The sequence below is a fragment of the Zingiber officinale genome, chromosome 3A (genome assembly GCF_018446385.1).
Source record: "Zingiber officinale cultivar Zhangliang chromosome 3A, Zo_v1.1, whole genome shotgun sequence".
NCBI lineage: Eukaryota > Viridiplantae > Streptophyta > Magnoliopsida > Zingiberales > Zingiberaceae > Zingiber > Zingiber officinale.
The window spans coordinates 13,292,972-13,306,916 of NC_055990.1; the positions used below are offsets into that span (position 1 = coordinate 13,292,972).

The window sequence follows — 13,945 nt, forward strand, 5'->3', positions numbered from 1 at the left end:
CACTATCACTATCACTATCTTGTTCAGATTCTGAAGATGACTCCTTCTTCTCCTTTTTCTTTTCCTTGTGCTTCTTTTTGCTCTTTTCACCTGCAACCAAGGCTATACCTTTCTCCTTATGGCTTGTGTTAGCTTGCTCATGCAATTCAAGTTCACAAAATAATTCATCCAATTTCACTACTGACAAATCCCTTGAAACCTTATAAGCATCCACCATGGATGACCATAAAGGGTTTCTTGGGAAAGATTTTAAAGCATACCTTATGAGATCTCGATTCTCCACACTCTCTCCAACTGAATGAAGACCATTTAGGAGTTCCTTGAATCTCCCATGTAGTGAGCTTACCGTTTCTCCATCCTTCATGGTGAAGTTTTGAAGTTGATTTATCAACAAATCTCTCTTTGCAATTCTTGAATCCTTGGTGCCTTCATTTAGTTCAATAAGCTTATCCCACAAATCCTTGGCACTCTTAAAAGGTCCAACATTGTTGAGTTGTTCCGAGCTTAATCCACATTGAAGAGTCACAATCGCCTTTGCATTTGCTTGAGCCTTCATTTTTTGTTCAACAGTCCACCTTGATGACTCAAGCATTTTTCCATTTTCAGTTGGCGCCATGAATCCCTCCGTGATTGAGAACCACATATCCATTTCGGTCATGAGATAGTGTTCCATGCGGCTCTTCCAATAAGCAAAATTGTTGCCTTCATAGAATGGTGGTCGTGAAGTACTATGTCCCTCCTTCATTGACATCTTGTAGCTCTTTAACTTGTGCTTTCTCGACAATGAATCCTCAAAAGCAAACCAACGCTCTGATACCACTTGTTAGGATCGATTAAGCTAGAGGGGGGGGGGGGGTGAATAACTCACTTTGTTTTCTTGATCTTTGATTTTGCACAGCGGAAACTTGAAGCCAATGCTAACTCCGGTATTATACTTGGTATCCACCTCCTCAAGGAGGTGACTAGTCCAAGGATCCACGCCACTCACGACACTTCCACTATCCAAAAAGCCTCCTTCTCAGAATCACACCGAAGGTAGAGAAACCTTACAACACTTACAATACTTCCTCTCCAAAAGGAAATAGCTCACACTCACTACAATGAGGAAGAGAAGAGATTTACAAACTTGAAATAGCTTCTTCTTGTGGCGAGAGATTTGAAAGCTTGGAGAGATTGAGAGCTTTAACTTCCAACGCTTGAGAGATCTTGAGCACTTCAAGGATTCTTCACACCAGAGCAATAGAACAGTATTTTTCGTTAATTGGTGCTTATTCCTCTTTCTTCCAGCTTTTTAAACATCAAGAAAACTAGCCATTTCTCACGCTGCCGTCGCCGTGAATCGATTGAGATTATGTCACAATCGATTCACAAGTATCCGTTGGAAGCCATCGCGTCAAGATCAACGGTGCAGATTTTTTTATTTGACTTGGATCGATTGGGGCAGAGTTTGAATCGATTCAGCCGCTTGCTCATGAAATCGCAGCTTTGTGAATCGATCGGCCGATTGATTCAATACCTTGAATCGATCAGTTGATCGATTCAGGATTATTTTGTGCTTCGCACAGAGAGTTCACGGATCGATCGGCCGATCGATTCAATACCTTGAATCGATCGGCTGATCGATTCAGAAGGGTTCTGTACTTCGTGCAAATCCTTTCCGATCGATTGACTTACCTTCAATCGATCGGCTGATCAACTCAAAGGCATTCTGCCTCACATCCATGTCTGAATCGATTCACCAATCGATCTCTGATAGTGAGCCTAACACACATATAATCTGGTGACCTGCAGGAGCTTCTTTTGCCAAGAATCCGGTCCCCGACCTTCTCGGACTTCTCTTGCATCTGGTCTTCTGACCTGTAAGAAACCTTTTTACCAAGAATCCAGTCCTTAACCTTCTTGGACTTCTCTTGCATCTGGTCTTCCGACCTACAAGAAACTCCTCCTGCAAACTCACAATGCATGTTAGTTCCAACGTATTAACCTAAACTTAAATAATTATCAACCCATTGAAACTTCCACGGCATGATTGCACCAACATTTTTGTGTGTGTGTATTTTCTTTTATTCTACCGTGTTACTCGTCAAGTTTCCGATTACGAAAAGTGAAAGTCATGAGCGCTATTCACCCCCCTCTAGTGCTTCTCAATCCAACATCTTCTTCTTTGATTAGGTTGAAAATCTAGCAAGGAGAAGAGCTTGAGTTTATCTTGAGCACTTGAGAGAAATGAAATAGTGTTTACAAGAAGTGCTTTTGTTTTTCCATGTAGCCCTTTTAAATGTCGTTGAAATATAGTCGTTTCTCACATAGACGTCATTGTGAATCGATTGGGGTACATTTCTAAACGATTCCAAAGTATTTGTTGAGTGCCACCAATTCTAGATCAACGGTGCAGATTGTTTCGTTTGAATCTCAATCGATTAAACTCATCAATCGATCAGTTGATCGATCTAGGAGTGCGCTGTGCTTTCTTGTAAATGTTTGGTCAATCGATAGGCTGATCGATTGGTTACCTCCAATCGATCAGTTGATCAATTCAGGTGCACGCTGTACTTTTGTGCAAAAATCTTGGTCAATCGATCAGCTGATTGATTGGTTACCTCCAATCGATCGGCTGATCGATTCAGGAGCGCGCTATGCTTTCACGCAAATGTTTGTTAATCGATCGGTCAATCAATTGGTTACCTCCAATCGAATGACTGATCGATCCAGGACTGCTCTATTTTAATAACAGTGCTTCTTAATCGATTAACGAATCAATTGCTCATGCAAGATGAACGCCTGTTCCTAGACTTTATGCCTGGAGCTTTCTCATCTCTGGTTCTTTATGCCAAGAAGACTTCTCTTGCCTTGCATCAAGTCTTCTGACCTGTAAGGGCTTCTCTTACCAAGAATCCGGTCCTTGGCCTCCTTGGACTTCTCTTGTGTTACATCCAGTCTTCTGACCTACAAGGGCTTATCTTGCCAAAAATTTAGTCTTCAACCTCCTTGGACTTCTCTTTCCTTGCATCTGGTCTTCTGACCTGTAAGAGCTTCTCCTGCAAAACTGTGATTATACAACTTAGGATGTCAATTGATGTCATTGTCCTTAATTACAAGGAGTTAAAATCAATGCATGAAAATGATCATGGCATACATCAAATGAGTTTTTTCTGAAATAAAAATTATTATAAATAATGATGAATGTATGACATGGCATATAAAGTTTTTCATAACAAAATGAATGCAAAAAATAATGATGTCATGGCATGTGATAGGGCACACAATCATGGTAATTTTATCCTAAGGAAAATACCTAGATTTTCTATCTAAGTATCACTAACTAATTGCTAACTTTAAAAATAAGCCTAAGTTTGCACTCATTTTCCTAGAAAATGTCAAAATATGAACTTGGTATTTCTTTTACTTCTATCCTATTTGTGTCAATTTAATCAAACTCAATTCTTCAAATTCTATTGACACACTTTTTACTCTACAAGAGTAAAAATTAATCTTATTATTTTCAAGGTATGGGAATAGATTAAAAATTTTCTAAAGTGTCAACTCATCATAATTGGATTAACCACTCTTCCAATTAGAATTGACACACTCTAAACACATCTAGGGTGTAGAGAACACACTCTTAGGAACCCAAAACCTACTGATGCTCCTTGAATGTCTTAGGTATTCACTAGGGATAACTTCATTGATACCTTCCTAATAACTTTCCTAGACTTCTTAGAAGTTTTATTCTCCTCAAGATCAACTCAAAGAATAACCTCCCTTGTAACCTTGTTAATGATTTTCTTAGATTTTTTAGAATCCTTAGTCACACTAGCATCCTCATGGTCAACTCTAGGGATCACTTCCCTTGTAACCTTGGCTTGACTCCTTAAACTTGGTATGGTTCCATAACTATATGAAACTCTATGGTAAGATGATACATTTTCTTTGGTCTTCGGTTTATATTCCAAACCTCTCTTGCCATTGAATGACTCTTGCATATCTATCCCTAAACTATGTTCATTTAACCCCTTAAAGACATTTTCCATTCCTTTAAGGGTATTTTCCTGTTAATTAAATCTTGACCTCATGACTTAATTTTCTATCCTTAAATCCTTAAATTTGGATTATTTTTTCCTTATTTCCTTGTATATTATTCCTCTTAGGCACATATCTAATGTCTTTAGATTTCTTGCCTACATCATTTTCTACCTTCCTATCCTTAGATAAGGTAGTTCTAGCATGAAATGATTTATATTTTTCCGTAGGTTTTTCAAGCTTCCTATTTTTATGATAAATATCATTAAAATGATATAAATTATTTCTAGCATGTCTTTTTATCATTATTTAAATAAGTATCATTAACTAATGGTATCTTAGGTTTTCCCTTGGAAGCTCCCCCTTGATTTGAACTTCCTCCTTGGTTAAGCCTTCCCTTTGGACGGTAATGCCCTTTTTGGTTGCATGTGAAGCACACAATGTGCTCCTTACCTTTGTATATCATGAGTAGGGCCTCCTTTGGTTTCTCCGTTACCTTGGGTGCCATTTGAGCCTTCTCCTTGGCTAATTTTGGATACTTGCTCTTATACTGTCCATTCTTCGTACACTCAAAGAAAATGATATGATCTTTATTTTTACCAATTGAAATTTTTATACCTTTGTTTGTAGGAGAGGCACATGATACTTCATTTGATTCGGATATTGATGCTTCTTCTTGTTTTGGTGTTAATGAACTCTGCTCCCCCTCAATCCTTGAGGTGGATGCTTCTTCAACTTCATCCTTGGATGTTGAGCATCTCTTAATCTCCGAAACCTCTTATTCTTGACCCAATGAGTTTCCTTCTTTGGATTTAGCTTCACTTTGCTCTAAGGTTAGATCTTCATGAAGTTTCTCCAACTTGCTCTATAGCTCCTTGGCATCTTGGTATTGTCCAATTTGACACAAAATGGTGCTTGGCAATAAGTTAACCAACCATTTAGTTACTTTTTCATTAGCCTAACATCTCCTAATTTTCTCCTCTTGCCACTTTTTCTTCTTGAGAAGCTTCTTGTTGCCATCCATTAGAGCATGAAATGCCTCCATTAGAGCAATGGTTTGCTCTATATCCATCACAAAGAAATTTTCAACCATTGATTTCCAAAGGTCAAAACTTCTAATTTCGAATGGTGGAGGTACTTAGATATAATATCTGAATCTATCTCTAAACTCCATTTTGAACTTGAGCTCCTTCAATGATAAGTCCTTAACTTATTGAAATTAAGGCTTCAAGCTTCAACTTCTTCTTCTTCCTCTAGCTAATTGCTTTATCATATGATTAGTCCAAAAAAGAATGGTCTCTCTCTGATACCATTTGTTAGGACAATTCAGGAGTTAGAGGAGGGAGGGGAATGATTAGCTCCTTTCACTTTGTCTTGTTTATGTTATAGCGGATAACTCGAAGCAATGTTAACTCATTGAATTTACTTTGTGTCAACATTGTTGGCGCAGTGGAGACCGGCAAGAGGGGGGTGAATTGCTGTAAACAAAAAATAAAACTACCCTCCTCGGATTTCAACTCAGAATAAATGCAGTAGTAAAATAAAGACAGAAAATAGAAGCATAAATAGAAATTTAACCTGGTTACAACCAAGAGGGTTGTTAATCCAGGGCAGTGAAAAGCGCACTAAGAAAATTCTCCTTCTCTGAAGGCAGAGAATCCTTTTACACTCTAATTGCTCAGAACTACTGCTAGGAATTGCTTACAGATTGATTGCTTGAGTTGTTGTTGAATTCCTAGCTCCAGGGGACTTTTTATAGCTCCTGGAAAGTCTATCTCAAGGGTCCAAGGCGCCTCCAACAAGGTTCAAGGCGCCTCCAGCTCGGTCAACGGATAAAACTTTATCCGCACGCAAACGGTCAAAACTGACCTGTTGAAGGCGCCTTCAACAGGCTTGAAGGCGCCTTCAAGGGCGCCTCCAAGCTGGTAGCCTAATTTCCAGCTTAGTTTCTTCAGCTTCCGACGCTCCATTCTTTTGGGTGATTGCGGCCAACCGGAATAGGGCTCACCCGAACCCAATTCCCAGCCTTCTCCTCGAACAGCCTTCCGTCCCGGCTTAACGTCCCTCGAACGCCGCCACTGCAACAAAAAAGCTAATAGACAACGCTTTTAAAGCGTTGTCTTTGTGCCTGAAAAAGCGTTGTTAAAGGCACTGTTGTTAAAAGTCTGCTCAACGACAACGCTTTTAAAGCGTTGTCGTTTGTACCAAAGACAACGCTTTTAAAGCGTTGTCGTTTGTACCAAAGACAACGCTTTTGCAACGCTTTAAAAGCGTTGTCGTTTTATGCAAAGGCAACGTTTTGCAACGCTTTTAAAGCGTTGTTTTTTTACAAAGACAACACTTTTTGCAACGCTTTAAAAGCGTTGTCGTTTTAAAGAAAAAAATTATTTAAAAATCATTATTTTTATATTTACGAAACTATTATTTTTCTTTTACCATGTCTAGATTCGAATTTTACATATAATCAACTCAGTTAATGATTTCAAACTCATCAAAATAATAAAAATCTGACGTTGAAGTAATATTAGTAATTAATTACATGAGAAGCTAGTAAATATCAAAATTAACACTAATTCTGTTTCAAAGTATATAGTGATATTCACATATAAAACAAAAGAGCACAAAAAATCTATTTTGAACAGCTACAATCTGTTTAGCCAACAATCAGTTCACTGAATACTGAATACTGAATATTGAAGTAGCCAACAATCTATTTACTCAAAATAGTACAGTAGTTACTGAATCCAGACGCTTAGTGTACTGATCAATTACTGAATCCAGACGCTCCTTAGTGTACTGATCTCGACTGTCCTGTATCCACCTACAAAAGTAGCAATAATATGTTTCAAGTCCATACATGAGCATTACTGAAATATCTTAATGAAGAAACAAACACACGCAATATCTTAATGAAACAAAACAAAACAATCATCATGACTTTCTACCTACCAAACACACGCAATATCTTAATGAAGATTTTCTGTAGCTGTTTTGTGCAGTTAGTGCTAAAATGAAGATTACTGATGGCTTTTCCTAATGTTTCTGTTAGTCTAAATGCCCATAGAACCATCGAAGAAAATATGCAAAGCAACATTAGGAAACAATAGACACGTAAAGTGCATAGAAAGAGTACTAAAATAAACATGTAGATTGTTAAAAAGATAAAATAAAAATGCTACTATTCAGAATAAACTAATAAATGATATAATAAGAGAAACTATGTTCAGTAGAATAGCATTGCTAATAGATAACAAACACATTTTGTGATCAGACAAGTTAAAATATCAGAGTTGAAGGGGTGAAGGATAACACGAGATAAAAGAAACTCCAGTTAACATAGTAAAAAATGAATTACGATACATTGACATGACGAAGAGTCATGAAAACACATTAACAATCAGACAATTCCTTCCAAAACAACTAGTTAGGAATCAAACAATCAAGACAGTGAAAACAAGGTAATTTCAGCCTTTATGATGCGATTGTAATCAGTAATTGAATGGAAAAAAGAGTTAATTTTGATTAAGGGAAGACTAACAATGAAATAATCAGAATAAACAAAATTGTTCAGGATTCAGAATCAGCCGGATTCCAACGTCAGTTAAGAACAGTCAAAACTTATCAGAAACTGAATAAACATTCCAGTGAGTGGTGTGTTATAACAAGAATTGCCACTTAACAACAGGCAAAGAATCTAACAATATCTACATTGAGGCGTGCAACAAATGTGCCTCCTAACTACCTCTTGGAGCGCAAGTGAATACACATGCATACTTGCATTAGCATCCATTAATCCAGAATTCAAGCAAAACAGAGTGGAGCTACCAAATATCACAGCAAAGCAGTCAACTTAAAACTATAATCAATTATAGGAAAACAGAAAAAATAGTACTTTTCATATAATACAAGAAATTGAACTTATACAGTACTTAATATTTTTTGCAGTGCATATATTAACGTGTGAAAGGTAGGATGTTCAGATTAAAAAGTATTTATAATCAAAACCTGAATGAATGCAGCTATCTGCAATAAAAACTTTTTATTTCCCAAATTGTGTGCACAAATAATTTCATTTGTAACAATCAAACCATCAATTAGTCCACTTAAAAGATTCTCCATAATTTAAGAGAATGAAGTGTTTACATTTTTAATATTGCCACGATAGAGAATAGACAGATATATCATAGCTAAGAACATATGCATTATATCCCTTCATGTATACCATATTATTATTGTTGACGTGACAATATGATTCATCTAAACTCTCCAGGTTATTGAAATAACAGAAGAATTGAGCAAGTGGACTATCATATGGCTACAACTGATATAAAAAATTAAGCAAACAATTGTCAAAATTAGAAGCTCAGGGAGCACATCTCAGTATTTTTCCATTCTAAAATGCATTCAGTTATTCAAGAAATTTGATGAAAATTTATTAAAAGAGTGATTCCAGTGCTTTCAAACTTAAATCAATACAAACTCATGGAAGAAAATGCTATAGACATAGTGATCGTTAGAGCCTGATTCAAAAGGGTAGCTTTAAACTAGAACTGACCTGTCATTCCAAGCACTGCTGAAGTTGCAGCTTAAAATCAGTAAGGCCTTCGTGTGTTTTAGAATTTCATCTTCAAGAAGGTGATCAGAGTTTTCCTGAGCAGATGCACTGCAAAAGGCACCTTTGTTCAGTGTTAAGTTGATAGATGGTTTATATCTTCTAGATGCATACATATATGCATGCGAGCAGCAATGTACAAATGAGCTAGCACATCAGTGGAGATTGCCAATTTATTATTTCTGTTCCAGAAAATTTTTTTGTCATATTGAACTGTATTCAAATCTACTATATTAGTCTCTAGACTAACATCAGCCAACTGAATAGGAGTGCACTGGTCAAGAGAAGAACCACTTAAATCCTGATCTAGTGAAGCAAACTGAGATGGGCCCAAGAAACCTATTTCATCACTGCAATAAACAGAAAATCCAAAAAGCGAGATCATTTAAAAAGTCAGATCATAACTTAAATGAATAGAAGAATAATTATTTATTATTGCTTTAAATGACACAAATTAAGAAGCATATGAGAAACCAAAGAGCTTGAATAGTCATTATATGATACACAAACCAATATCCCATGAGCCTTTCTTACAAAAATATTGTTTTAAAATTAAAAGAAAAAATATTTAAAGAAATGAAAAGATGGTTGCAAGATCAAAGAAAAGCAAATATTTCAATGGTGATGCTGAGATGAGCTTTTCTATCATGGTAAAGTTGCTCCTGCAGAACCTAGTTTCAATAAAAGAATTACTCATTCTAGTAGCCTTTTTTTTAAATCTTTCATATGGCCATATGGGTGCTGCTGTATCTTAAACAACTTACTAAATCAGTGGGCAATGAAGCATATCTTGTAGAATTGGATCTGTAAAACATTCAGAGAGCTATTCCAGAATTTTTCTCTCGTCTTAGGAAGCCCTTATTGGCTCTAATGTAATCAAACTACCTCCTCCATCAGTTAGAGAACTTTAATATGTGCCCGTGTGAAGAATCTTCATGAATCTTGATATAATTGGGAACATAATTTGGTATGGGAAAAACAAAAAGGAAACTACAAAATGCGTATATTTTCATAAAGGAAAATGGAACTTAGTAGGCTCACATGAGTTTATCTCCTTCCAATATACCTTCAAATTGCTCCAGTAGAGACATTTCACTTCCTCGTGAGAAACTTGAATCCTTTTCCATTTTCAGTATCTAGAAGATGGAAAAAGAAGTAAGCCAAATTATATTGATTCATCAAAGAAACAATTGTAAAGGCTGAAAACAGAGAGATAATTTGTCTATTCAATTTTCTAATTTTAACGAACAAAATATCAGGACCGCGATGAACTTAGTGTTGCTTACACAGTGTGCATTCAGGGAGAAAGGAAGAGAAGGGGAAGAAGAGAAATGAGGGGAGGAGAGAAAGGAGGGAAGGGAGAGGGAGGGAGAGGAAAAAAGAGGGAGAAAGTTGTGTATTCGGATGAAAATAGGGAAAGAATGGAAGGAGGAAAAAGGCCTCTGCTGCACACTGCCCTCTGAAGCTCGCCTGTGCCACCCCGAGGCTCGCCTTGCTTCTCAATCCCACCACCTTCCCTCCCTGAGCCACTGTACGTCCCTCCCGAACTCACCGACCATCCTCCGCCGCCCGCTCGCCGCCACCTCTCCCGTCTCTACCCTCCCTCCTCGAGCTGCCAAACCTAACTCCCTGGCCGCTGCCGAGATCACCCAAGGCAGTGGCTTCGTGCGGGTATAAGAAAAAAAATCGTATTTCACGCTAGTTGACTCCAAATTGCTTCCGCGGAAACCCTGACGATCAATTTCTCCAGGAGTACACAGCCTTGTTGACGCCCCGGATCTGGAGGCCGGAGAGGAGTTGGATGGAGAAGGCCGCATGAGATGAGGAGTTGGGAGAAGGGTTCGGGATCAAAAATGATCGGAAGATAGAAATTGGGAGAAGGGTTCGGGTTTTCTACTCCTTACCTAGATCCAGCGGTTTGTATTAATCAAGATTTAGATCCAACGGTACGTATTAATCAAGATTTAGATGAGATTTTAAACATAGACAACACTTTTTATAAAACGTTGTTGTAGACACTAAAAGTCAATCTAATAGACAACGCTTTTTACGAAGTGTTGTCTTTGGCCCGTAAAAATCACTCATAGACAACGGTTTTTAGAAAAGCGATGTCTATTAATAAGAAAATAATGAAATAGACAACGCTTTTCACTAAAAGTGTTGCTAAAAAAAAATAAACAACGCTTTTTATAAAAAGCGTTGTCATTTAAGTGTTGTAGAATCCCAATTTTCTTGTAGTGCGCGCACGCTCTTCACGCCCACCGGAGTACTCTTCCGCAGCTCTCTCGTCCTTCGGACGCACCGAGCCCGTCGGCTCCCTTCCCGTGTTGTCCTTCTCGCTAGCTGCGTCTTCCGCTCGACTTCCTGTGCTCCTAAGCTCCTGCACACTCAGACACAGGGATCAAACATAGCAGGACCTAACCAACTTGGTTGATCACATCAAAACTACCACGGGGTCAAACAATCTCCCCCTTTTTGATGTGCATCAACCCAAGTTCAAGTTAGGGTTAAAATAGACATAAAAAGTAATTTTAAAGAAAAATTACTAAACTAACAAGTTAAGCATAAGTTTTGCAATTAGTAAAATTGTAACACTTTTTATAAAAACAATAACAGAAATTTTAAAATTTTCTAACTCCCCCTAAACATTTATAAAAATAATAAAAGAAATTTTAAATTTTTCTAACTTCCCCTAAACTTATACTTTTCTCTCCCCCTTTGATCACAGCAAAAATGGGGTCTTAAGTAAAATATTTTCAAGTAAGATTAGATCTTTGAAAAAAAATTTCTAAGTAAAAATGAATTTTTGAAAAAAAAAAATTTGAAGTTAAATTGATTTTTTTATTATTTATTTATTTATTTTAACAAGTATTTGATAAACTTTCAAAGCATTATTTAATTCTTGTTTAATTCTTTTTCAGAAAGTTAATTAAACATTTTCTTTCAATATTTTAGCTTCCAGGTCGTGGCAAGGCACTAGGCCTTCTTAGTTATTGGAGCAACAACCACTTTCTTAGACAAAGCTTCCATAAAGAATTTCAATGTTTAATTTTCTCACTATAATCTTTTAATTTTTGAAAGATTAATTAAGCACATATTTTGGAACCCAATAGAGGTTCCTTCCTACAGGATTATTCAAAAAACTAGGGGTACATAGTTTCTTGGTATTTTCCTAAGTTGATCTTGATGGTTCCTTATATACCAATTTAATTTACCATAAATTCTAATTTTTGACTTTCGAAATTTCTTTAAGCATGCATCATTTTTAAAGTTTTCAATTTCTAATTTTAAATTTTCATTTTCTGATTTCATACTATCGTACATTTCAAGTGGACATGCTTTTGCTAATTTCATTTTTAATTCTTTATTTTCTTTTTCTAATTCGAATAAATCTTTAGAAAGCGATTTAATAAATCGAAATGACTGAGACGGGGTTAGATTGCGTACCTTACTTACCTGATCAGGTGACGCTCCCCCTTCACTACTGCTTTCTTCTTCTGACGTTCCTCCCCCTTCATCGATGCTCATCTCTGAGTTGGACGTTTCTTCTAGCTGATGGTTGACCATCAGTGCTAGTCCCAAGAATTCTTCGACTTCTGATTCGGAGGATGACGAATCATCCCACGTGGCCTTTAGATTCTTGTGTTTGGAGGGCTCTGGTTTCTTGTATTTTGATTTTTCCCTTTCTTTCTCCTTTCTCTTTAGCTTTGGGCAGTCATTTTTGATGTGGCCCTCTTTGTTGCAGTTGTAGCAACGAACCGTCCTCTTCTTTCGATGATGCCTCTACGATTTAAATTTGTTAGTACTAAAAAATTTATTGAAGCGTCTTACCAGTAGTGCCGCTTCGGATTCGTCGACTGAGGCTTCGGAGTCAGAACTGTTCATCTTTACCTTTAAGGCAATGTTCTGACTTGTCTTCTCTGCTCCATTGGGTTATGAAACTCGACATTCGTGAAGTTCAAAAGTGGAAAATAATTGTTCTAAAGTACTTACTTCGAGGTCCTTAGAGATGTAATATGTAACACCCATGAAAAGATAAGCTATACCTATAAGTATTTTTCCTTTAGAACAAAAATAAATAAATAAATAAATATATATATATATATAGAGAAATGGAAATAGAAACCAAAATGAAATAAAAAGAAAGAGAGGTTAAGGTTTGAACCTTGAACCTCCCACAAATAATAGAGTTAAATTGGTGTATGGTAACCACTAGAATAATGAATAAAAGATGAATAGAAAAGAATGTAAATTGTAGTTAAAGATGAGAAGAAAACTAAGTAAAAGAGCAAGAGAAAACCAAGTTGCTTACCTTCTCTTTCTCTTGGTTAAGAGAGGGAGCAAGAAAAAGGAAAGTTGCCATCCTACCCCCTTTTTAATTTTCATGGGAATTAAAGAGGGAATAGATAGAGGAGTTAAGGGGGGGAATGAATAGGGACAAGATTCATTTCCATGATGAATAAATAGGATTTAGAGGGGAAAAGAGAAAGAGAAATTGCTAATTCTTCTTCCTCCTTCTTCCTCCTCCTTTTTCCTTCTCCACTGAAACTTAGAGCCTTTCTCCCTCATTCTCAAAAGTCAAGTTAAGGTTTTCTCTCTAAGAAAACCAATTTCCAAGAAGGAGTCTCAAGGTTTACCTCTTACAAGAAGAAGAAAACAAAAAGGGAAAACTAGGAAGAGAAGTTTCTTCTTCCTCCTCACAAGGGTATCATTTTCTTAAGGAACAACAAGCGAAAATTATGTAAGTTTCCCCTCACCTGTGGTACAATAGTTCATGTGTTTTTCCATGAGATTAGGTTGCTTAAAAACCTAGGATTTCTTCATGGGACTTTCGGCCAAGACAAAAAGAAGGACCTAGGAAATTTTAAGACCCAACTAGATATACTCAATATGTTTCTTGTAACATGTATTTCATGGTAGGGGATTAATCTAATGTTTCTATGCTGGAATGTTTGGTTAGAACTTAGATTCATGATCCTAGACTCTCGGCCAAGCATGAATAAAAGAACTAGGTAAGCTTAAGACTCAAACCAAACATGCTCCCTTTGTTTTATGATATGTACCTTATGATAAGAGAGTTGTTAACATTTCTCATACTTGTATGTTGCTTGGAATTAGGATGTCTCCCATTCAACTTTCGGCCACGATAAGATTAAGGGCCTAGGAGAACTTTAAACCTAATCTAATCATGCCATGATTTTTCTTAAGATAAGATATGAAGTTAACATGATATGCTCATGCTTGTATGTTGATTTGAACTTTATTTCATGCTCATAAACATTCGGCCATGGTAGGTTTAAGGGCCTAGGAAAT

At 36.8% G+C, this 13,945-nt stretch overlaps 1 protein-coding gene across 7 annotated transcripts; it reads right to left on the bottom strand.

Annotated features, from left to right (window-relative positions):
* Nucleotides 1-6,703: 6,703 nt before the first annotated feature.
* Nucleotides 6,704-10,470, bottom strand: LOC122051172. 7 transcript variants are annotated; one of them, XR_006131378.1, is made up of 5 exons: nt 9,919-10,470; nt 9,699-9,768; nt 8,883-8,982; nt 8,576-8,683; nt 6,704-6,841 (listed from the first exon to the last, which is right to left on the bottom strand). XR_006131378.1 is itself a non-coding variant. In XM_042612152.1 (4 exons), the coding sequence occupies exons 2-4, from the start codon at nt 9,757-9,759 to the stop codon at nt 6,739-6,741; spliced, it is 297 nt and encodes a 98-aa protein (XP_042468086.1). In that variant the 5' UTR covers nt 9,760-9,768; nt 9,919-10,470; the 3' UTR covers nt 6,704-6,738. The 7 variants fall into 7 exon arrangements, 3 of the variants coding, with proteins under 3 accessions (XP_042468086.1, XP_042468087.1, XP_042468085.1); XR_006131376.1 differs by having other exon boundaries at nt 9,674-9,768; XR_006131379.1 differs by lacking the exon at nt 8,883-8,982 and having other exon boundaries at nt 8,576-8,670; nt 9,674-9,768.
* Nucleotides 10,471-13,945: the final 3,475 nt, after the last annotated feature.

Bases quoted from the DNA above. Each gene is read 5' to 3' on its own strand.
- LOC122051172 (XM_042612151.1), bottom strand. From the start codon at position 9,759: ATGGAAAAGGATTCAAGTTTCTCACGAGGAAGTGAAATGTCTCTACTG. The intron at 8,983-9,673 runs GTGAGCCTACTA...TGTTTATTGCAG, and splicing joins TTGGAAGGAGATAAACTCAT to TGATGAAATAGGTTTCTTGG.